General features: G+C 37.7%; 1 protein-coding gene across 3 annotated transcripts in view; it reads left to right on the forward strand.

Moving 5' to 3' along the window:
* The window catches only part of BEND5 (BEN domain containing 5), a 949534-nt gene that overhangs the window by 188035 nt on the left and 735356 nt on the right, over nt 1-26143 (forward strand). For all 3 annotated transcript variants that reach the window (XM_088153213.1, XM_088153214.1, XM_088153222.1), the window contains exon 4: nt 25480-25574. In XM_088153213.1, the coding sequence (XP_088009339.1) occupies nt 25480-25574 (95 nt within the window). The remainder of the gene's footprint in view (nt 1-25479; nt 25575-26143) is intronic.

Genomic DNA, 26143 nt, shown 5'->3' on the forward strand with positions numbered 1-26143 from the left:
TTCTTTGGACATTGAGAAAGCCTTTGATATGGTCTCCTGGCAGTTTCTGAAGCAGATTTTGATTTATTTTGGGTTTCTACAATTCTTTATATGTTAATCTTGATATGATTTATTCCGTTCCTAAATCACAGGTGATTATTAATAGTATGATTGGTTGCCTCAAAGGCACCTGATATACTCTCTTATTTAATGGAATCTATGATAGAAGTAAAACCTGCAATATATCTCTATCAAAAGCTCAAAAATATTTTTAAAGTGGACATTCCTGGCATATTCTTCTATAGTATCTCCCCAATCAATTCAATCTGGCAGGGTTGGTGCACTCTGGGTTCCATTGATTAAACAATATCACCTATCGGGGCCTCAGAAATGTGCCTTTTCTGTAGCAGTGCCTGCCCTCTGGAATGAAGTCCCCCCCCCCCAAGATTCGAATGGCTCCCACCCTTAAAGCCCTGGCTCTCTGCTCAGGCCTTTGGAAAGGATGACTGATGCTCCTTTCTTCCTTTCTGTTCTCTTCTGGGTTCATTTTCTTTGCCATTGTTGTTGTCTTGTGCTGTTTTTGTGTATCTTTTTTCCCCCCTGTTGTTCTTTTTTTTTAACTGTTTTAATCACTGTGAGTTGGGTGGCACATAAATTTAATAAATTATTACTATTAAATTATATTCCAAAGAAGGACTAAAGAACTGAATCTCTGATAATGCCCCAACAATGGATTCATGTCCTTAAAAATGTTGAAATATCTCAGGTCTGAGATTCACAAAAAATTGTAATTAGGCTGTATCGGACTCCCCAAATAATATAGTTGAAAGAATGGACATCTGATTTTCCATGCTGGAGGTGTAAAAAATGCATGAGTTCACTGACCCATATGATATTGTCATGTCTGATATCGTTTTGGAATAGTGTCTTACTGTTTATAAGATTTATGTGAAAATCTTTAAATGTTAAAGATGTTAATGTGATGTTGATTTATAGATCAAAGTTTTGGAATCTGACTGTTTATCAGGAATTATGGTTGTATCAAGCATGGAGGGTAGCTAAAAGAGTCCTACTGAGAAATTGGAAAAGTAATATTATTCAATATGTTAAGAAATGGCTTGGAAAAGGCAATATTTTCTAATGAAGGATAAAGGAATATTTATTACTATGGCAAAGATTTTGTGATTCTTTACATTAATAATTTGTACTGATCATATTATAATAGTATACAGTGGAACCTCGGTTTACGAACTTAATTCGTTCCGTGACTCTGGTCGTACCCCGAATTGGTCGCACCCCGAAGCAAATTTCCCCATAAGGTTCAATGTAATTACCATTAATCCGTTCTGGCGTGGAGGACAGGGAGGCGGCTATTCCTTGGAGGGAGAGTCCCCCTCCCTACGACCACATGTCAGGGGCGAAAAAATGGCCGCGGACCATGTCATGGGTGGGAAAATGCCCACGTATCCTGCTCATACCCCGAGGCGGAATTCGCAAACCGAGATAAATTTTTGCGGCCGGAGCTGGTCGTAACCCGAAAAGTTCGTTAACAGAGGCATTTGTAACCCGAGGTCATTGGTTTATTTATTAGTAAACCAATGACTATTGATAAATATAACATATAAGGTAGATTTCCCCCCTTTTCTCTCTTTTTAGTTTGTTTGAAGTTGCTTTTTTAAATTTTTCTATTTTGCGGGGGTTCTATTAATTGTTTTCCTTTAAGTTTAAAGATGGTTTTGTTAACTATGTTTTTTTTTTTAGTGTATTTAGGGGTTTTTTTGCATTTCTTTTTGTAAATAAAATTTGGGGGGAAAAACGGCTCCCCTGATATTATATTTTCTTCTTGGTTAAATTTACGTCAAGGTATACTCTCTTTATTTTTAATTTGGATTTAGAACCTCTTGCCCCATAATTATAAAAATACCAGCAGAATAATGGGGGGAGGGTGCACAGAGCATAAAACATTGTTATATGTTGATATTTTATGTATTATAAATAGCCCCCAAATCCCTATTCCTTATATTATCTTGTCAGTGCATGAGTTCAGTATCCTCTTTGGTTTAACTGGAATCAGACTTGATGCCACTAAGAAATGATGTTTTAGGATTTGCTCTGATTCTTTTGTTTACCATGGCATAAAAATTGGATCCATTCTCAACTTGTAAATTAATTTGATTGCCTGGCTTGGTGCAAATGATATCATAGAGTTCCTCTGGGTATTTGGGGAAGATAAATTCAGTTTTAAAAAGCCATCCACATACTAACATTAGTTTTGAGTCAAGAAAGACTTTGACTCAAAAGATCTTAAACAGCCTTCTGTTTGAAGGAATTTGTCTGGAGGCATTTTCTTATGGAAAGGGGTTCCACAGTGAAATTGTCAACAGTGAGAGAGTAACAGATGCCCAAATAATTTTTTTCCTCAAGAAACATGCTAGCATCAATGGGGGGAGTTTGCACTGCCCAAAACAAAGAGCTAGTGGGGATTGTAGAATTCTTTTCTTACTCTGATAAATGGTCATGTATATCATTTTGGTCATTAACAATTCTTTTTTTGTTTAAGCATCAAATAATCCCAAATACAAGTTGTTGTTTTTTCATGCTGATTCCTTAAATACATTGATTGGTACACAATTGACCCAAGATTTGCCTGGGTTTCAGAATTGTTTCTCATAGTTGTCACCTAATGCTATCTTTTCCGTAGGATTATGTAGATCTTCAAAATGGACTGTGAAGCAAAGCAGCAGAGTGTTGTGTCACTTTGCCTTGCTAAGTAGAAGCTAGTTTCTGTGCAAAAGCTCGGTTCTTTAATGATTGGCCACTAATCAAAGTTAATAACCCTCTCATGATGCAGACTCCACTGCCTCCATTGCTCAAAATGAAACACTGAGACAAAGCCAAGAACACATTCTTACTCTGTTCTACTGTAATACTTAATTCCTGTTTCTAGGGCCAGAATTATTCATAATTGTAGTCATATCCTCTGCATAAGCTAATAGCTCTGATCCCAATGGTATAGTAGTGTATTGGAAACCCAGACTCCATGGAAAATTTATCTGAGAAAAATTCTAACCATTTAAGTACGTTTAGTTCTACTTTTAAACCAAATGCTATAACTCGAAATGCCCTGATAGTTAATCTTTCGGTTGATCTTCCCTTCATTGCCAGGAGGACTGATTGTTTGGGAAAGACATTTTCTTCACTCTTTGTGGACAGATCAGTTTTATCTTGATTAAATTTAGATCCCAAAGCTCAGAAATCTACAGGGCTGCCTGTAGTCATTATATCTTTTATTCTCTGCACATATACTGAAAGGGAAACTTTTTGTATTTACTGTATCTGTGGAATTTGTCTTTATAACCCTTGTTTTCATTATCTTTTTTTTTTTCCTCTAAGTTTACCAGTTTCTATACAAACACTCCAAATTTCCCCAGACCTATTAGCAACTGAATCCCTAATATCTTTTTGCACCCTTATTTGATATATACTATTTCTTCTGTCTCTGTATTCTCTGTATCCTTAGCACTTTGCCTCAACCAACCAAAGATACTTCTTCACACATAGGTAGCACATGAGCAGACACCACTGTTTTTGAGCCAAGGCCATTAGCTTCAACTCAGTGGTTCACAAGGCAGAGTGCGTTGCCTCTGCTGCACAAAGCAAAGTCACAAGGGAGAGTCCATCTCCTTCACATACCTCTACTGATTATTGCCCATGATCTGTGAGTTTAAGACTTTAAGCTAGTTATTGTATTAAACTTAGTTCCCAATAGTATATAAATCTACTGTGTTCATGCCACATTTTAATGAAGAAAAACCTTGATGCCCAGCCATACAGACTGACATAACGGGTATTTGCACAAATATGCGAATAGAGGATATCCCACAAAACTTTATAGTATCAGTATGGGTTACAGTCCATCCATATGACCTTAGACAATCGATGGAAGTGAGAGGATAATACAATGAAGAAAAATTACATGGATATGAGTCAAAAAATAATCTGGCAACCAAATAATTTCCTTTAGCATTGGTATTTCAAATATGTTTTATGTAACGGGGCAGCCACATTCTGGACTATCTATAATTACAGAACTGTTAAAAGCTATCTACACACAGAGTACATTCGAGTTATTCAGTCAAGGGAAAAAAATCATGGCATGATCAAAAGCACTCTCTGACACATTGAACTCTGACCAGTCCACCAAATTACATCCTAACTTGTTCTACAAATCCAGCCTATATATTTAGTTTCAGTGTGATGAACCACCCAAATTGTATGAATATAGCTTCTATGTTGCATCAAGACACAGTGTTATTCTGTATTGTTTGATACAATGATCAGCAAATATCAGTTTGGAAAGGACCACTAATAAGTTATGTTGGGGTGGGGGGGATAACAAAATGATTTGTTCAGAGCAGCTTCTAACATTCCCAAGCCAAATTCAACACAATTTGCTAAACAAAAAGGTATGTAAATAGACTGAAAGTATCTGAAAAAAAGTAATACTGATTATAAGCATTAATTCAAGAATATTGAAGAGATTATATGACAATAATCTAGGAACAGGGAAAATTAACCAGTACAGCAGAGACTGAACCAACAGTAACTTTGGAACTGGACTTTGGAACAACACACGAGAGACATTATTTTAACTTAACATGAACTTCCTACTCTTCCATCTCTCTGGCAACAATCTGCTTGACCTTGAAAAGAACTCATTTACTTGCTGGTTCTGAACTAGCCATGTCCTAGTCTAGGAGTATTTGGCATTTTAATGCTGTATAGCATCTGGAGATCTTTTATATGACATGAATAATTGAACGAATGAATAATTAGAATATATGTTTTAAAACTTAAAAAACAAGACAAATTTCTAAAAAACAGTAGCCTGAGAATGTTTCATCTTCAGTAAAAAGGATAAAAGGATAAAATTAAGCTCTTATTAATTAAGGTTATAAGAAACTATAGTAAGGGACACATGAAATGATTACCAGCTAAAATACTTTTTGCTTACTTTCAGAAATGGGATTTGTATGTGTATGTGACTTCTGAAAGTGTTTTAATCTGTTTGATTTAAAAGGTGGTTTACTGCTTCTATTATCTTGTATTCTTAATAGGCATGCTTTGTAGGACAGGTGATAAGGTATTTATCTGTATTCAGTATCTCAGCTTGTTTGTAACATGATCCCCATTGAATACTGAAATAGTAGAGTGAAATTCTGTACGCATATTCAAAGCACAAAGCTATATTTGAACTCCCTACAGCTCAGCCCCCACATCTGTTTTCAAGGGGAGAAAGAAAATGCAAAATACAGCATAAGGTAATCTCTTCCCAAGGGAGCAAGATATTGAAATGATAGTTGATGCAGATGTTCAAGGATATATCCCAGTGTAAAATCAACTCCCACTTTTAAGGTAGAGGAAAAAAGTTTATATTGGAACACAAGTCAACATTTCTCTTAAAGCTGAGAATAAATTTAAAAATGAATATGCAAGTCCAGGGCATAATTCTGCATTTAAATTTTAAAAAACACAATTTGATTTCTACAGTACCCTTGAAAACTGAGATATGTGACTGAAAATTGAGCAAAATATTTTACATTTCACATTTCACATTAGAAAATAAGGTTTAATATTTTTTGTGGAGGTTAGGAATTTGCAAGTTTCTTTAGGCTATTTGTCTAGGTTTAACTTAATTTCATTTATTCAATTCAGGTAACACCCAACTCCAAACTGACTCTGGGTAGTGTGCAGTAAAACCAATAGAATAAAAAATAGAATAATTATGAAAAGAATCATAAAGTAAAATAAAATCTGATGGCATATCTAGCTAGTGAATTGTGTCATCCCCAACTCACCCTAGCAGTCTAATGCCCATCATATAGATTGAAAGAGACAAAGGTTACCTCACCCTCTGCCATGATGTAGAACCTCAAGTGCTATGTACAGCTTTTAGCAGAAGACAATGCTTAGGCAGGATTAGGCAATGCTAATCTGAAGGCAGTGCCCTACTTCTACAGTCCTAGCCTGCCCTTCTGTATCTAGCAGCTACTGCCAGGAATAAGTTCATCTGTGACCCAGCTGTGAACTCAAGACTGCTTCCTACCCTGTAGTCTTTCTTCTAAAGCATGTTGATATAGGGAAATGCTCAAGGCCAGTCCAAGATTTTTTTCACCTATTGAGGAACAGGATAAAATGGCACCTTTCTCTCAGTTTCTAATACAGAAACAAATGGAATTTGGAAATTAATTATTACATCATTACTGATAATAGGGTATCTACTGCCATACCTAAGATAGTTGAGAGGGTTAAAGACAAGTTGTATAGCATACACAGCTTTGCTTTTCAAAAAGAAGAAATATTTGGGAGACTCCCACTATTGTGTCCCAAGTGTGTCCTTTCTCTTTGAGGCCACTGCCTCTTCAACTGTGAATATCGGTAGGGCCAGGTCTGAAAAAGCGCTTACTTCTTCTGTAGTTCATCATATTAGAATGCTTTTATATTTCTTGTTGTGTAGATGGGTCAAATACACAGATGCTGGAACATATTCTTTTTATGCTTTTTCTTATATGGAAATGCTTTCTTTGTGAAACACTGGTCAGTTCTGCAGCTCAATATATGAAGCATAATTTTTGGACAATAGCAAGGGTGTTATCTAGATGATTCAGTCCAGCGCATGCAAACCACTTTAACATTTTGTTTTGGCTCTTCCTGGGCTTTTCTCTGAGAGATGTCACATTGGCTCCTAGTCTTTCATGTGCATTCATTCAGCCGGAGGCTCAGTGTCTCCTTTGCTCTTCTACATCTTGTGTGGGTTATATGTGCAGACCTTACATGTGTATGTGCTTAACTATGGGTGATTTTGCTAGAACATCACACATGATCATTGGAACTAGGTATGGCTTCATTTATGTGACACTCCTGGGTAGCAAATTAGGTTTGTCAGTGTAAATGGACTTAATTCAGAGTAGGAACAATGCTTATCTGAGCTAGCTTTTTTCCCCCTCGGTAATTTTGTTATGCTAACAATGCAAGGGTTGTTAAATGATAGCTTCACTATGATTAGGAAAAATGACAGATATATAAAAGGAACTGGCTTTGTAATTGTCAGACTTGATAATCAATGATGGCAACAAACACCACGATTGGAGTAAAAAAATAAGGTTAGCACCTGCAAAAATTCAGAAACAGATTCAACTCTCATGAAAGTAACCTGTCATTTTTGTGACCTCTTCTATTACATATGCTAATGTGACCCAGGAGTAAGCTTCTAAACTGCTACTGTCACAGTACAATGAGTATATATAAATAATTGATATTTGATTCTTTTGGTGCATCTTTGTGTGTTTCATGAACAAATAATAATCTGAATTATTGATATTTCTTACTTGTTTGTTTTCAGCTTTGTAAATCAAAATTTTATTTTCAGAGCATGAATTTGTTACAGATGCCTTTAAGGGAATGTTGAGTTGTCATCTTTCTGACAAAGATATTTTGTATGAGATATTCATCATTTTGTGACATTTGTGTTTTGTTTTCACCACTTCAGCAATTCACTTCTGGGACCTAAAGTTGCTTTTGAGGTTTAAACACACAACAGGATGCCAAATAGGCATCAGATTCTTCTGTGTTTGAAAGCTTTTGGGCCATAAAGTGATCAAAACCTGCCAGAATCATACTTGAGATCTGCCATTATAAATAAGGCACTGACAATTCTTATTGTGAAAGGTCATCCCAAGGGGTGAAAAAGCAAAGACAACTGAATTGGCGTTGTTCTTTGTTATAGTAAAAATGTCTATACAACGTAATGTTTCTTTGGAGCTTTGCATGTATCAGTGTTTGATATACTTCAGTCTTGAAATTGATGCATTTGTATTTCTTTCTGAAAAACTAAAATGTATACTCACACTTTGTTAACTATAATGTACCTTTGAAAATAATAGTTCAGTCTGTTATTCTACTAACTGCTACCTTTATTTGTGTAACAAATATTGCAAAATATCATGCAGATGCCTTTGCAATTACATTGCATATTAAGATGGATTGAGAGTTAGGTACTGAGTTAGGCCTGATCTCTGGTGATTGTACAAACATATTCCCACCATCTGATATTGCATCTCATATTTTATATTGTGGGATGAGGCTCTTTGACTTGGGGCAAGGAGAATGAAAGGTAAGGAAGTACCAGGCAGGGACAACATAGTGGCAATGGGCATGGGGAGTTAAGGGGGGAGAGAGGAAGCACTCTTGAGAAAGGTGGCCTTGGTGTCTAGTACAGGTGCCGCATTCCATTCCTGTGCTCTACCCTGAGGCTTGGTCATTCAAGCTTCAGTGGCCCTGGGCTTCACCTGCTTCTGCCTGGTCAGTCTGTAATAAGGCATCCCTCATCCATGATTACATCATGGATGAGAGGCTGACTTGGCATGCCTTTCTGAGATCTAGTTTGATGTATGTGGGGGGATTCCCCTCTCAGAAATGTGCCCAGCTGAATTTCAGGTATGGTATCAGCTGAGACTCCTGAGTAGGGGTGTGAAATTGTCATCCAGAAGACTCTGGAGGCTTCCATGGACACTGCCCCATAGACAACCTGATGTGAAACCCTATTTGCAAAATTTAGCCATTGGGATCAGATGGGATTACTGCTTGTGTACCATTCTTTCTGCTACACAGCAACTTCCCTGTCACAGTTGCTTGACTCTGTGGCTAGAATAGTGGTGTAGTTCCCCAGGTTTATAGTGCTGGGGAATTTCAGCCTGCCTTCATTTGGCCTGGAATTGGAGATGGCTTGGGTGTTTATGGCCACCCTGGCAACCATGAACCTGATTCAGATAATTAATGGGTCGACACACAGTGGGGGTCACAAGTTAGATCTGTTTTTTTTTCTACCCCCCTCTTGGGGCAGTGGTGATGTGATCTGGAATTGGAGAATGTTGTGTCATCTGTCATCTTGTCATGGATAGATCACTTCCTATTATCTTTGGAGGTTTCTATGACTGCTTCCCCCTTCTAGGAGGAGGGACGTATTCAAATGGTCCTCCCTAGGTGCTTAATGGACCCTGTAGGTTTCTAGGAGGCAGTTGGGTAATACCTGAAGCTTTGGTGCACAGTCTGATTGAAGCCTTAGTCGCTGCTGCGACTGCAGCCTTAGATTACATTGTGCCTGTGTGGACTTGCTGTGGGCATGGATCCCAAAGGCCCCCTGGTTTTCAGAGGAGTTTCAGTAGATTAAGTAGCACAAGAGATGCCTGGAGGCAGGAAAAATAAGTCCAACTGAGCACAGGTAACAGCCTGCAGTAAGGGCAATAAGGGTGGTGTGTACTTATTTCTCTGCCCTTATTGTATCTGCAGATAGACACCTAGCAATCCTGTTTGGGTGACTTGATCATTTCTGGATAAGGAGGGGTCAAGTGATCCCTTGCAGGGTTGTTGGGAGAATTACCCCAAACTTCTGATAGGTAAAGTTGCTCATATCTACTCGGAGTTAAACTCCAGCTGTGCTGGTAGTGGAGGTGACTGTGGCAGAGTTCGATCTGGGTTCTCCTGAGAAAATGGATAAGGTCCTTACAATATTGAGTCCTACCACCTGTGTATAAGATCTATGTCCCTCCTATTGGTGTTGGCCTCCTGGAAGGTGACACATGGCTGGGTTCAAGCAGTGGTATATGCTTCATTGCAGGAGTGAGGGGATCCACCTGCCTTGAAGGAAATGGTGGTATACCCTTCTGAAGAATGTTTGCCCAGTCTCCAACCTTCCCTTTTTGGGTGAGTGGGTGGTAGGCCTGAAGTTCCAAAGGGCTCTGGAGGAAGCATATTACTGGACCTGTGGCAATAGGATTTCAAACTGGGATATATCACTTAGATAATATTTATTATACTTGTAGATGACCTTTCATGAGTCCATGATGGGGGTAGTGTGTCTATCCTGGCCATCCTTGATCTGTCAGTGTTTTTTGTTGCCACTAATCATGGTATCCTTTTAGGCTGGTTGAGAGGGTACGGAGTGGAAGGTATTGTTCTTCAGTGGTTCTCCTATTTCCTCTGAGGCCAGTTCCAGTTGTGCTGGGGGAGAGGTCCAGCCCTAGGCCCTGGCTTTGTGCGCTACCACAGGACCTGATTTTCTTCTGGCAAAGTTATCTGTCAGCATGCAGTTAAGTATTATCAGTGTTCTGGTGGTATTCAGTTGTATATCTCTTCCCTGGGCCATCCAAGTGATGCTGTTGAGATGCTCTCCAGTGCCTGGAGGTTGTGTGCATCTGGGTGGGAAAGAACTAGCTTTGGCTGAACCCTGAGAAGACTCAGTGGCTGTGGGTTTCCCCCACAGATCTAGTGATTTTCCATCATTAACTCTAAATGGATTATACTCCCCACTGCTATGTGAGCTGCACTGGCTTCCAGTAAGCTTCCAGCTGCATTTCTAAAATATTGTTGACAACCATGGACTTTATATTTTCAAAGTAACAACAGTTTTAGTTTGGTTTATATTTATTATTGAAAAAAGGAGAAAAACATTTTTAACCTAGCCATCTCTATAATAGAAAATACATTGTACGTTGCAGTAATAAAGATAAAAAACTGACAGATTCTCAGAGCAGCTCTAGGCACAAATAATTAACATCTGTGAAGTATGTTTTTTTTTACTTTTTGAAGCTTTGAGACCAAATTCCTAATCTTCATTAAAAAAAAAGAAAAGAAATAAAGTCTATTTTCAGTTTGTATGAACAGTTTTTTTATGCATTCCAAGCCCATCAAGACAGTGATCATCAATTTACCCAAAAAGGTAGGAGAAAAAAACCCTAGAATTTCATCCCAGGAGTATAGACTTATACAGGAAGGGCTTCAATTTCTGTGTATTGCAATGGACAAACATGTTTATATATTACTTCATTCTTATTCCCAATATAGAGGATAATCTTGCTGAATTGTGTCCATGAGCCTTCTACCAATGAAGTCAATTTCTGAATTAAGATATTAAGAGTCTGGAGAGCTGAGATGTACAGCCATCCCTGTGTGATGCCTGTTGGATGCTTATCCTGAAAGGGAATAGCATGATGAAGATATATGTAATCCAGATGCAATGCCAGATCTCCCTTTCCAGTGAAAGGAGATTGGAGATGCCCTGCATATTGTCTCTCACTACTTGCTGCATTTTCCCTGACTCTCTAAGCAGGTTGGATTTGTGAGATGAAAATTAATTTGAGAGGATGGAAGTAATTTTAGAAAGCCCTCTAGCTTGGTGAGGTAAGGATCAAATTCATTCTTTTCCTCTTACTGCTCTTTGAAAAGTTGGAATGTGGTCAAATTATTAATAATGTATGATTACTTTTGTGAGTAGATAATATTCATTTCAGCTTTTCTCCTTTAGTTCAGTATTTTTATTTAAAGGATTCAATCAAAAGTGAATAGAGAAATAGTAATTATGCAATAGAAATGAATTAGTAAAATTTTGGCTAAGGCTTACTGTGATACAGCAAGGAATTTGAACATTAATGTTTTTGTCAACAGCTAGAAAGGCAGATCAGATAGTGTGAAAGGAAATAATCCTTTAAATCACTGTCAGGATGGAGCTAGAATTATAGATAAAATGTAAACCATGTTTTATTTTGAGCACAGCCTCATTGGAACATTTCAAGTTAATTGTCCTTTACAGGGACAATTTCTGAATTGGGTGGAGAATGTCTTTTGAAATGGAAGGCTTACTTTAATTTGAAATGCAGATTGAAGCTTACCTTTCCTTCTCCAGGACCCACCTCCATGTACAGAAGACATATAAACACTCTGTAAACTAATCCAAGTCAACACTGTATTTGCAGTCTTTAAAATAGTACTTGTGTTTTTCATTTATTGTTCTTGTTGAGTCATTAAGTCATGCCCAACTCTTCGTGACCCCATGAACCATATCGTGCTAGGCCTCCCTGTCCTTGGTTTGACCTCCTAGCAGTCCGAGGGACTCTTAAGAGTCATCTCCAGCACCACAGTTCAAAGGCATCAATTCTTCGGCACTCAGCCTTCTTTATGGTCCAGCTCTCACAGCTATACATTGCTACTGGAAAAACCATAGCTTTGATTATGCAGATCTTTGTCGGCAAGGTGACGTCTCTGCTTTTTAATATGCTGTCTAGGTTTGCCATAGCTTTCCTCCCAAGGAGCAAGCGTCTTTTAATTTCCTGGCTGCAATCTCTGTCTGTGGTGATCTTGGAGCCCAAGTAAATAAAGTCTGTTACTGCTTCCATTTCTACCCCTTCTATGTGCCAGGAATTGATGAGTCCAGATGCCATTATCTTAATTTTTTTAATGTTGAGTTTCAAGCCAGCTTTCCCACTCTCCTCTTTCACCCTCATCAAGAGGCCCTTTAGTTCTTCTTCACTTTCTGCCATTAGGGTGGTATCGTCTGCATATCTGAGGTTATTGATGATTTTCCCTGCAATCTTAATTCCAGCTTGTGATTCTTCCAGCCTGGCATTTCTCATGATGTACTCTGCATATAGGTTAAATAAGCAGGGTGACAGTATACAGCCTTGTCGTACTCCTTTCCCTATTTTGAACCAATCAGTTGTTCCATGACTCATTCTAACTGTTGCTCTGTGGCCCGCATACAGATTTCTCAGGAGACAGGTAAGATGGTCTGGTACCCCATCTCTTTAAGAATTTGCCACAGTTTGTTGTGATCTGCACAATCGAAGGCTTTTGCATAGTCAATGAAGCAGAAGTAGATGTTTTTCTGGAACTCTCGTGCTTTCTCCATGATCCAGCGAATGTTGGCAATTTGATCTCTAGTTCCTCTGCCTCTTCGAAACCCAGCTTGTACATCTGGTAGTTTTCGGTTCACGTATTGCTGAAGCCTAGCTTGTAGGATTTTGAGCATAACCTTGCTAGCATGTGAAATGAGCGCAATTGTGTGATAGTTTGAGCATTCTTTGGCATTGCCCTTCTTTGGAATTGGAACATAAACTGACCTTTTCCAATCCCGTGGCCACTGTTGCATTTTCCAAACTTGCTGGCATATTGAGTGCAGCACTTTAACAGCATAATCTTTTAGTATTTTAAATAACTCAGCTGGAATACTGTCATCTCTGCTAGCTTTATTGTTAGTAATGCTTCCTAAGGCCCACTTGATTTCGCTCTCTAGGATGTCTGGCCCAAGTGCAGTGACCACACCAGCGTGGACATCAAGGACATTAAGATCTTTCTTGTATAGTTCTTCTGTGTATTCTTGCCACCTCTTCTTAATCTCTTCTGCTTCTGTTAGGTCCCTGCTTTTTTTGTCCTTTATCATGCCCATCCTTGCACAAAACGTTCCCTTGATATCTCCAATTTTCTTGAAGAGATCTCTAGTCTTCCCCATTCTATTGTTTTCCTCGATTTCTTTGTATTGTTCATTTAAGAAGGCCTTTTTATTTCTCCTTGCTATTCTCTGGAAATCTGCATTCAGTTGCTTATATCTTTCCCTTTCACCCTTGCTTTTTGTGTTCCTACTTTCCACAGCTATTTGTAAAGCCCCATCAGACAGCCACTTTGCTTTCTTGCATTTCTTTTTCTTTGGGGTGGTTTTAGTTGCTGCCTCCTGTACAGTGTTATGAACCTCCACCCATAGTTCTTCAGTCACTCTGTCTACCAAATCTAATCCCCTAAATCTATTCATCACTTTCACTGTGTACTCACAAGGAATATGATTTAAGTCGAACCTGAATGGTCTAGTGGTTTTCCCTACGTTGTTCAGTTTAAGCCTAAATTTTGCAATACGAAGGTCATGATATGAGCCACAGTCACCTCCCAGTGTTGTTTTTACTAACTGTACAGAACTTCTCCATCTTTGGCTGCAAAATACATAATCAATCTGGTTTCAGTATTGACCATCTGGTAGTATTGTCCATGTGTAGAGTCATCTCTTGTGTTGTTGGAAAACAGCGTTTGCTATGACCAACTTGTTCTCTTGACGAAACTCTATTAGCCTTTGCCCTGCTTCATTTTCTACTCCAAGGCCAAACTTGCCTGTTATTCTGATTATTTCTTGACTTCCTACTTTAGCATTCCAATCCCCTATGATGAAAAGGAGATCATTCTGTTGTTTTTGAGATTGTACCCCATTACTACCTTTCCCACTCTCTTATTGACTATGAGGGCTACTCTATTTCTTCTAAGGGTTTCTTGCCCACAGTAGTAGATATAATGGTTACTTGAATTAAATTCACCCATTCCCGTCCATTTTAATTCACTGATTCCCAAGATGTTGATGTTCAGTCTTGTCATCTCATGTTTGACCACATCCAGCTTGCCTTGATTCATAGTTCTTACATTCCAGGTACCTATACAATATTGTTCTTTACAGCATTGGATTTTCTTTTCGCTTCCAGATACATCCCCAGCTGAACTTCCTTTCGGCTTTGGCCCAGCTGTTTCACTCTTTCTGGAGCTACTTGGGATTGCCCTTCACTCTTCCCCAGTAGCATATTGGACACATTCCGACCTGAGGGGCTCATCTTCTGGTGTCATATGTTTTAGCCTTTTGATGTTGTCCATGGGGTTTTCTTGGCAAGGATACTGAAGTGGGTTGCCATTTCCTTCTCCAGTGGACCAGATTTTGTCAGAACTCTCCACCATGACCTGTCCGTCTTGGGTGGTCCTGCACGGCATAGCTCATGGCTTCATTGAGTTATGCAAGCCCCTTTGCCATGACAAGGCAGTGATCCATGAAAGGGTGTGTTCTTCATACACAAGTTTAAAGACCCTGAAGTACTAGTTTAAATTTACCTGATTTATCTACTTTCTTTCCCAGTCTATATATAAAGCCTAACTTCTCCAAAGCAAAGAATATCTTTAAAAAACAATGCTTTACTTTCTGGACTGTTAGATAACGGGATGAAATGGCAAGTGGTTGTCTATTGTAAGTGGGCTTTAGATTGCTGGCCTACCATCATTGCCTCCATCTATATAGTGCATGTTGTATGTGGTGTGCAACCTCCACAACTGACTTAGCTAAATTGGGGACTGCAATCTAAGAGAGAGCACTCCCTCCCCACTATTGGCCATATCCAGATGGTAGATAGTGGGCAGGTGACTGCCAGTGCTCTAGAGCAGGGTTTTTCAACCTCAGCAACTTTAAGATGTGTGAACTTCAACTCCCAGAATTCCCTAGCTAGTAGCCAACACTGAGGTTGAGAAACTCTCCTATAGAGGTAGGGTAAAGAGGTAGCTCTCCATCTCCCTGCAGTAAGAGAGTAAGGAAGTACAGCAAAGGGAGGGTCATCTGAAGGAAGAGAAGTTCCTTCATCAAGTAATTATTCAGGCACTGTCATAGCAAGCTTAGATTCAGATGAGGGGACTGACAATGGTAGCCTGCTCCACAGTTACTAGATGAACCACGACCTGAGGACCTATAGACAGTTGAGGTGGGTACATCAGAAGCAGCTGCCATTGATCTCTGAAGATGAGTCTGAGGTGCTGCCTCCCTCAGCTCAAGGGCTCGCCACATGGAGGAGAGAGTAGCTAGAGTATCTGTGCCCTCCCATAATGAGCAAGACTGGCACTGGTTCTCCTTAAGTAGAGCAGCAAACCCAAGCCTTTCTGTTGGAAACAACTGTTCGCTAAGCCAGATTCTGTGTGCCTCAAATATTGACTCTTGAATCCCATGATTTTGACTTTGGACCCCAGACCAGCTCATGAACCTCCTGTGACATTTTGAACCTTGGACCTCACCCAGACTACTTTTTTGCCTGCTGCTTTGGATTTGGAAACTTTGAGACTTTGTTAAAGGAAGCTTGCTGGACTTTTGGAACTTCTTTCCTGCTTGTGTGTGCATGTGTTCCCTGCTGCCTCTCCTATGTGTTTGTGTGTGTTTGGCCTGGGGCAGGATAGGCATGAGTTATGGGTTATCATTCTGTTGTTTATCATGGTGATTGCCCTTTCACTGAGAGTGTGGCCAAGAGAAGAACAGCCATAACTGAGGACTTTTGTCCTCTCATGACAGCATTCCCTGAGATGGGACCCATAACATGTCTTCCTTAACAGAACTGACCAGATAGCAGGTACTGCATAGAAGCCTCAAAATAGTATTGTTCAAAAGGTTGTGTTTGATTCCAAATATGACACAGCATACTATTTTATTCTGTGGCTGAAGTAAAACTCTCAGATTCCTCATGATCTATTTTGTGCATAGGATGGAGGGTTTCAAGATTAAAATGGTTCACTCTTGCAGCACTTTCCATATCCCTAGATGTAGGTAGTTCTTGGGTTACAACCACTTATTCAGCAATTGTTCGAAGTTACAACAGTGCTGAATGAGGTGGACTTATGACTGATCCTTGGAGTTCTGGCCATTGCAATGTCTCCACGGTCATGTGATCACGATCAGGGTGCTCAGTGCCCAGCTCATGATTATGATGTTGCAGCGAGCTATATTCACATGATCACAATTTCCGATGTTCCCTGCCAGCTTCCCACAAGCAAAGTCAATGGGAAAACTGGCAGGAAGTTGGAAGTTGCTCCTGCCACTTTTTTGCTTGCCCAGGCTCCAGAACACCTGCCCATGGGACCCACTCACATGCCAGAGTGCCTGCCTACAGCAGCCCCCCCCCCCGGCTCTCACCTGTGGCTCTCACCTGCCAGTCTGGTTGCCTGGGACTCCCACCTTTTCCTGCTTAATGACCTGCGCAATCCTGGGGTTACAACAGCAACCAGGACTGCCGGGATTGCCATCGCTAAGTGATGTGGTCACATGATGTCACACTTTATGGCCGCATTGCTTAGTGATGGAAATTTGGGTCCCAATTGCTGTTGTAATCCAAAGATTACCTGTAGAACATGTTTTTGTGCATCTTAGATTAAATTTGAGGCTACTTAACTTGGCTGAATGAAGGAAAGAATTTGTTATTAAAAGTCAGAGATATAAGGAGGAAAGAACTAAGCAGCACTTTGTCATCAAGTGCAATTGTATTTGTTGGTCCACCAATGCAATCATGGTGTTAACATTGTGAATAAGAAGACTGCAGCTGCCTTGCAGTTGTCAGATGTGGTGACAATAACAGACAAGACTGGGAAGTAGCAATGGTAATAGCAAATCTGTTAACACCAATTGTTCTGGGACCACAAAGAATAGAGTTGAATTAAAAAATAAGAGTAAATTCCAAGACTCATAGATTAAACAGTTCTACATGACATCAGGCATGACAGTATTGTACCATGCATGTTACAATCTGACACAATTAGGCATATTAAATTATGATTTCTTGCTTTGATTTATGTATCATAATTGTCAGCTTGCCATGACAACATTGATTTCTTAGTAAAAAGACCAAAAGGGGAACTATTGACTGATTAAAAATCAATGAGATTTTATAGAAAGACTGCTGCAAAGTGTTAGTGAAAATATAATTTTTCTCCTAAGAATTATAACAATAAAGTGCCATATATGTAGAATATAAAGTGTTATATAGCTTTTATTTAATTAAATTTTATAGTAAACACTTCTACCTGGCAAATTCAATGTGCTAAGCCCCACATTTTTATAGATTGAGAATATATATATTCTCAGTCTATAAAATTATAAGGTTGCTTTGGGTTTTTCTGTAGCAATTTTCTACACTGACATGTAGTAGCATGACTTCTATATACTGTAAATGGAATTGTCAGAAAATGTTAGAAATAAGTTATTAAATGTTTGTCATACTTTTGGCTTTAGAAGCTGTCAAGGAGCACAGCATCAAGTGTTTATCTAACCAAGCAGTATTATGCCTGGAAAAAATGACCTCAATGAAACTCTCTTCTATACAATAGATGTTCTGTTTATAAATAAATGAAAAATGGGACCCTACTGAGCACCCACTTTTCAAAGAAGCATTAAATACTTGAATTAGTGGCGATTTCTTATGAAACTTTATAGTGTGGCTTCTCCCTGCATAATATTTACCATTAAGCATGAAAACTTGAATCAGTCCCAGCTAGAGGATGTAAAATATCAGCAGTTTTGTGCAAGCAAAATTCTAAAGCAGCCAGCTGTTACTATCCACCTGCAGCTGTAATATTGATCGAAAAGAATATGCATGCCTAAACAGAGAGACTGTCTCTATGTGGAAACAGAAGTTTAATGCATGACTATACTTAATGTATGACTATATTTATACCATGTCACAAAGTCTATTGCCAAGGTCTAGAATATATATTAGGGAAATAAACATTATGAGAGGGTGTTTTTTTTTACTAAGACTTTTTGTACTAAGCATTGTGCAATTATCGCCAAAATATATTTTAAAAATCCCCTCTGAAAATACATAAGAATGCTCAGCAAAACATCTGAATATGTAAGGGTTGAATGAAAAGTAATGCTTTCACTTCCAAAACATTGATTTTAAATAGGGATATTTAACAAATGAAACAGAAAAATAATCCTTCAAATGAGCTCTTTTGTTAACCTTATTTCTCCATATAATCACCACCATTCATTGCACACTTCTGCCAATAATGGATGAACTACTGAAAGCCATCACAAAGGAACTCCACACTTGGTCTCTTCAACCAGGTCCTGACAGTCCTTTCCACCTCTTCACCTCTGGATTGTATGGTGGAAGGGGCCCAACCGTGAGATCCAACTTTGCCATTGCCTCTTCAGGGGCTTGTAAGGCATGAGTCCTAGCATGTTGCAGCAACAGTTCCTCCTTGTGCTTCTGAACTCTGCTTAATAATTGTTTCAAAGTTTTGAGTGTTGTGGCTCTGAATTGGTACTGGCGCCATATAAGGGAAATCCATATAAATAACAACGTCAGTGTCACAAAAAACTGTAGCCATGAGTTTTCCTGCCAAATCCTGTTTTTTGTTTTTTGTTTTTTTTCCTGCAAGTGAAGTTTTGTGATGATATTTCATGGACTGATGCTTTGTTTCTTGGTCATAATGATGAGCCCGTGTTTCATTGGCTATCAGAATGCTTCGAAGAAATTCCTTATCTTCATTCTCATAGCCTAACAAGAGTTGCTAGCAAATTTAAACTCTTGAGGCTTTTGTCTCTGCTGTCAGCATGTGAAGAATGCATCTTGCACATATGTTCTGATATTGAAAAACATCAATCACGTGACCTATCAATTCCTTATATTGAGAGTTTTTACATAATTAAAAGATAAACAAGAAAAAATATTTAAAAGGAAAGTAGAAAAAGATAAAAGATAAAAGAAAAGTGCTAGAAACAATACAGTTAAGAAAGAAAAAGGAAAAAGTAAGTTAAGAAGCGACTTCCAGTCTTCTTCACAACACTTACAAACATACTTTTCCATTTCTCCCCCTTTAGAATTACATTATATATTTCCCTTCTTCCAATAATCAACCCTTTTTAATCAACAAATCCAGAAATCACCAATTCATTTTTGTCCATTTTCAGCAAAAAGTCCATAAAAGGTTTCCAATCTTTTATAAAAGTACTTATTGTTTTGTCCCTAATCAAAGAAGTCAATTTTGCCATTTTTGCAAATTCTGCCATCCTCATAGTCCACTTCTCCATTGTGGGTACTTCCGTGTTTTTCCATTTTTGTGCATATAGTAAGCTCACTGCAGTTACCGTATATAAAACCAATCATCTATGAGTCCTTTCTAATTGGGTATCCATAAGTCCTAATCAAAAAGTTCTGGTTTTATCTGAATATTAATTTTTAAAATTTGTTGCATTATCATATTTATTTGTGTCCAGTATTTTTTTGCTTTTTTACATGTCTATCATGCATGATAAAATATCCCTTCATGATTTTCACATTTCCAACAATAATTAGAAGTACCTGTTTACATCTTAGACAACTTCTCTGGTGAGATATACCAATGATACATCATTTTATAAAAATTCTCTTTTAAATTGTAAAACAGTGTGAATTTCAAACCTTTTAACCACATACTCTCCCATTGATCCATTTGAATGTTATAACCAAAGTTATAATTTTGCCAATTTTATCATAAACTCTTTAACCTGTTTTTCTTCCACTTAAAATCTCAACAACAGTTTATACATTTTGGCAATCACATGTTCATCATTTGTACACAATTCACTCTCAAATTCCATTTTATAATGTCCTATTCCTGGTACTTTTTGTTTGATTTCTTTTTAAAAAAACATGATAAGATGGAACTTCTGGGTCCATTGTTAAAATATATCCTTCAATATGTCCAGTGTTAAAATATTTTGCTTCATTCTATATTTGCAAGTCAAATGTAATTGTTCTTCTCCTTTAATTGTAATCATTAGTTCCTTCTAGTTCCCTCTAGTGTCCAACCTTCTTCCCAACAATGATAATTGTAACTTCCCATCTTAACATATCTTTCTTAATTTCATTCCATAACTTAACATAATTATTTCGAAATAACATACAGTTCATGTTAGTCATAGTAATACCTAGATATTTTACTTTTTTCTCAATCTGAACACTGGTTTTTGCTATCAATTCTTTTTGATCTTCCATCCTCATATTTTTTGTTAACATATTTATTTTTGCATTATTAATTTTAAATCTAGCCAATGCACCAAATTCCTTTAATTTTTCCAATAATATTTCTATTCCTTCCATGGGGCTTTCCAAAATTAAAGTGAAGTCATTAGCAAATGCCCTTAGTTTGTATACTTGTTTTTTAACCTTCACTCCAGCATTCCTCTCATCTTGTCTTATATCTGTACTCAAAACTTCCAATGAGAGAATGAATAGCAATGGTGAAAGTGGGCATCGTGACCTATTCATTCCTGAGAAATGCCAGGCTTGACAGCAGTTTTCCATTGAATCATCCACCAATTGTCCTTAATCAGTTCACAACCTTTCTCATGTGAAACTCAACAGTTGCTATCACAGGTCATCCACTTTATTCTTGATTGCACAAATCAGCTTTTCCTGGTTCACTACCTTTACATTTTTTGGCCCAGTGACACACAATACTCACATCAATACAGTCATCACCATAAATAACTTGTATTAGCAAGAAATTTCAATTGGAGGTACCCCCTTGGCAGTAAAAAATTCAATCATGGTGCATTGCTTAAAGCACCTGACAGGAACTAATAGCAACATAGCTTTCTTATAGCAACTTCTTACCAACTGAAGTGAAATAACATGCTAAAGAACATGTCAGAGCTTCTAGCACATCAGTAGTACCATCTGCTGGTGACTTATAATATTGGAGGCATCAGTTTTCATTTGACTGTTGTATATGTCTTCAAGGAAATCAGGTAGATTTGTGAGTTGATATGTAGAAATTAAAAAGGTAATGGTCTGAAAATATCCATTGTTCTTCATCTTATTCTTTTGGTATCTATGATACTATTTTCTTCCTCTTATAATGTAATCCTACATTGACTTAGAAGTAAATCTATAGGATTGTTCTCTCAAAACATATTGAATAGGAAGTCCATATAATGGAAAAATCTGTGCATTTTACTTTTCTATTGTTTTGTTAAATGAGTTTTGTAGCAATGCCATGCTTTAGCAACTTGTACATAACAAGGCACAGGTGCTCCTGGTAACATATCAGCTAAGAGTCCAAGGAATTCCCTCCACAATTGATAATGTATTTTCTTGCATTAATAGTAGATGAGCGGTTAATATTTGTAAACAGATAGGAGAGTACTACATGTTGTAACTATTTAAACTCAAAAACTATGTTGGACATTAAATATAGTCAGTACTTTTAAACTAGAAAATGTAACGTAAGGCCTTTATAGGCCTTTATTGGAAAGTTTGTTCAGAAATGAGAAATGTTTCTTGTATAGTCAACATTGTATCACAAGTAGTAACAGCATTTCTGGTGAACCAGAGCAGTCAGTCAGACCACTGGCTAATCTATTTTAGTAGATATACACTTAGTAGTAATAGTCTCTTAGGATTATAGACAGGAGTTTTATAGTCTTATATTTGAAGATCTCAAAGGTTGAACTCTATAATTTCTGCATATAAAGCCTGTGCTTCACAACTGAGTTGCAATTCTTCTCCATGCTTATGCAAGATAGCAACATAAATTATACAAAATTCTGGTCACAGAAAGCAGACAGCTTTCTGGTCACAGCTAGCAGACAGTAATCAAAACCTCATCCCATGTTATGTATTCCAGAAAGTATACAAAAGGTTAACACATAGCTTCTTCAGTCATTTTAATTTGGTATCTGATAAGATGAGATGCCTCTTTTTTTGGAATTTGCAGAGCTCAATCAGCCTATGATATTTTTAAAAACCTTTGCCTTATTTATTATGGGGGATTATTAGTTTAGCCCACTTTGGACTTTTTTTCATCATTAACTAAAAAAAGTGTGTGGTGAGAAAGGAAGCAGCGATGTTGTATAGCTGTTATTAATTTAAGAAGAAATGCAGGATGTTGAGTTAACCAATTAGAGTTAGTGTGCACCTGCAGCTCCATTTTATCATCAAATGAAGCACAAATAGGTGTATTTATGTGTGAAATATGCAGATATGTATAGAAACAAGCACACCTGGCTCACTGCCAGACTAGTTTTGATACTGCAAAAATATCTTTGATAAGTGCTGTTGATTGTGGTAATTGTTGTTGTCAGCTTATGCAGGCATGTTAAGCCAAATAATAGTTCATTTAGATGCTGTATTCAGATAAAAATACAAGATAATTCTAGGTGAGAATCACTTGGTTTTCCTTGTTTTTTGTCATTCTTATGTTTTTGAGTCTAACAAACGTGTAGTTACGAAAAGGTAAGTTTTGGTAAATTATGCAGAGATGGTCATATAAATAGTGGCTGAAAGTCACTCATTTCTTTACTGTATTCTCATTCTTTCTCTTTCCTGATACATAAAATTTTAAAAAGTTTAACAACATCTGTTTCTGCATACACTCTAACATTTAATAGGGAAAATAAGGGCTACTTCAATATGTGAATGTATGAAACATGAATTAAATAATCACAGCAATAGGGAACAGGTTGTTCCTTCGTTCCTACATTTCTCTGTAGGTCCATGGAAATATTGTAGCAAGGAAGAACTGGCATAAAACAAAGTAGCATCATTCCTACACTGCAACTTAAAGTTGTTTAAAAAATAAAGGGAAGAGAAGGGAAGCTTTTCAGTACTGTGGGAAAGCAAGGGGAGCATGCTTCACCCAATCTAAGTAGAAAGTAAAAGGGTGCCCGATGCGAAATTTAAGGAGTATGAGTTTCTCAGGCTGACCATAGTTCACTGACTTAATGGACAATCATTGGATAAAGCACAGGAGTATAAAAAGACAGCAACTGCTGTCCAACAGAGAACATAGTAGCCTGGCAGCCCAGGTTGAAATGGCTGGACAGGCAGCAACCAGCTGCTGGGGTGGGTGGGATTGTGCAAGCAGTGCAGCCAGTGAGAACTGGGTCTACTACTAGAATGGAAGGAAACGGTGGAGACCATCCAGTCTGATGAGCTTAAGACAGCTTGGGTCGGAGAACAGCAATTTTGAATCAAAGCTGGAAAACACCAGCCTGAAGTGTATCTGCAATGGGCTGGCAGTGGGAAGAGAATGACGGCATCTATTCTTGCACTCAGGAAGTGCTGAGTAGCTCATGCTAGCAAAGGGCCAAGCAGAAAGTTCTGCCCTAGAACAAACACTTCAAAAGAACCAGTAGCAATCTTAGAAGAACATTAACAGCACACAGATATGTACATGCACACAAACATATACCAGCAAGCTTCTTTACTTGTTCAGCAATTGTTTGCTCACTGTATCACAACATTGTATTGCACTATTTCACTCAAGAGATGTTTGTATACTTTAGTGAGCAGACTGCATAGTTTTCTGGTTAAGGTATGTACTGAAGTTATTACATTTTACACACTTCACTGGATGGGCTACATAGCAGATTTTAACTTCCACTGAGAATATTCCATAGTTTAATATTTAAGTGCCTCAGGTTTCTATGCTCCATTAATCCTGTAGCATAGTTTGATAAAGTTAATCACTTTTATGAAAGGATTTCAGGTGGCACATAGCTTATTGAAGGGACTGCAGCATTTTTGCTAACTGTACTATGAAAGTGAGGAAATTGTCGAATTATACAATTTTAAATACACACACTCTGCTTTACCTAGTTGATTACATTTACCCAAATTAGTAGTAGAGGAGGGAGAACACTTGATTGAGATGGGACTATTCTCAGTCTCTGCCAGCTGTCTTTTGTTAGTCACTTCACACTTAGCAGAATTAGAAACTTTTCTCAAAATTGTTTTTAAAAAATGCATAATTGTATCCAAAGAATAAAGTCACTGGTGTGAAAATCTTGTCCCTCTATCCAATTTATTTAGGAAGAACATGAAGTTTAACTAACCCCTTTGCTGTTACTTAATGCGCATTTACAAATATAAGCCAAATTAAAACAGCAGTCTTCTTCTCCAGTGCTTCTATTCTCAGTTGGAATCAATTTGATTTTAGTATTGATTATAAATATCATAGATTGCCATACTGCTATTTTTAGGAATGTAAACACCAGAAATACATAATCATTATACAATATGGAAAATATTACTCTGCTACTCTGAAATCTAGTTTGATCAAAAAGAAGGGTAAAATTCATTAAAAAAATAATCATAATTAGAAATAACATTCCTTTCTCTTCCAGACAGTTGGTTAGATCCCAATTAACCATTTCATGAATGGAAAGGCTGTTTGGAGATCACTGAAAAATCACTGGAATCAACACTCTCCCTGCTATACAAAATAAGCCAGGACACATCTTAGCCAATTCTTTCATTTTGATGTTTATGGTTATACCTCTGATTTAGCAGTTGTTACTAGACAATAGGAATTTGCTCATTTCTTGTTAGGAAATTATTCCTATTAATGATTACTTGCTCAAATGTATTAGTAGTCAAATGTGTTCTTAATTTATTTCAGGTATTCAGTAACTGCATAATTATGCATGTTTTGAATCAGAACATTATGCTGTTTTTGCCATAGTCTGTGAGGCTTTATTAGAGAGAAGGGGCTGGGCCCATCCACCCAGTATTTTCATTATGTGGTAGATTCGAAACATGCTCCCATAAGTTATCTTTAATATATCTTCTTTCTGGTGAAAAATGCACAAGAGGCTTAGTAGTAATAAATGTTCTATTTTTGTAGTTTTGCTCACATCCTTTTCTCCTTCTCATTCCCTTTCTCCCCCTTTCTGTGTCCCACTGGAATGGTTACTAGTGGAATACAAACAGCAACTGTCAAATGCAGACTACAACAGAATTTTCTAACAATCCTGGGCAATTTGAAAGATTCCTACATGGAACCATTGTCATCCTAAGTAATTGCTCAGTTACTACAAAAAGTTTTTCAGTCCTCTGGTAGACAATTTAAATATAATATCAGAAGCAGATTCCAAAGTACTCTAAGAAGAATGCTGGAATTGTTAAATGTAGAAGCACAGGCCTGGAGGGGTTTTGTAAATGATTGCCTTATTGTTTGTGTTTTAAGCTAGGCATTATTCAATTATGGAGATTTAACATTAGCTACCTGTGTGAAATAAATATTTACAATACAGCTGAGATTCTCCTCTCACGTTGTGTCTTTCAGAGGGTAATTTTCAATATTGTCAACTTCAGTAAAACGAAGAGCCTCTATCGAGATGGAATGGCTCCAATGGTAAAATCCACAAGCAGGCCTAAATGGTAAGTTAGCACTCAGTGAATATTGTCTTTATGGAGAAAGCTTTGCCTGTGATATTTTAGAATCATTCCTTTTTCCTTTGTGGGGTTAATTAAACTCTGATAATCTTTATTTTGTCTTGGGAGATGGGCAGCATACAAATTTAATAATAAATAAATATCTACTTCACTGTTTTCCTTCTAAAGCAGAGTTTGTTCTTATAGCATGGACTGACCTTGTGAACGAGTCAGTGTTGGTATTTGGCTCTAGCAAGGATGAGTGATTTCCCTGCCACATTTTCATAGCATTTCACTGGATAGTCAGCTCAACTGAATGCTTTGTTGATAAAGGATGGATCATGGTAGTGTTAGTCATTTTTTGGACTAAGGTTGTATGGGGCAATTCAAATGATATATAAAACTGTGTGGTAGACATGGGATCTTGTTTTACACATGGCAAGAAAAAAAGCAGGACAAGTAGATCATAGCATATTGCCTGGTTTGCTAGTTTATTTTGGGAATGGGAATCAAATGGCTTTATTAACTGGGCTATTAGATACAGTTAGCAAATTTATTTATTTTTATTCTCCTGT

The sequence above is a fragment of the Python bivittatus genome, unplaced genomic scaffold, assembly GCF_059951505.1.
Source record: "Python bivittatus isolate LINGU-HERP-01145 unplaced genomic scaffold, Pbiv_v1 ctg000700_np1212, whole genome shotgun sequence".
NCBI lineage: Eukaryota > Metazoa > Chordata > Lepidosauria > Squamata > Pythonidae > Python > Python bivittatus.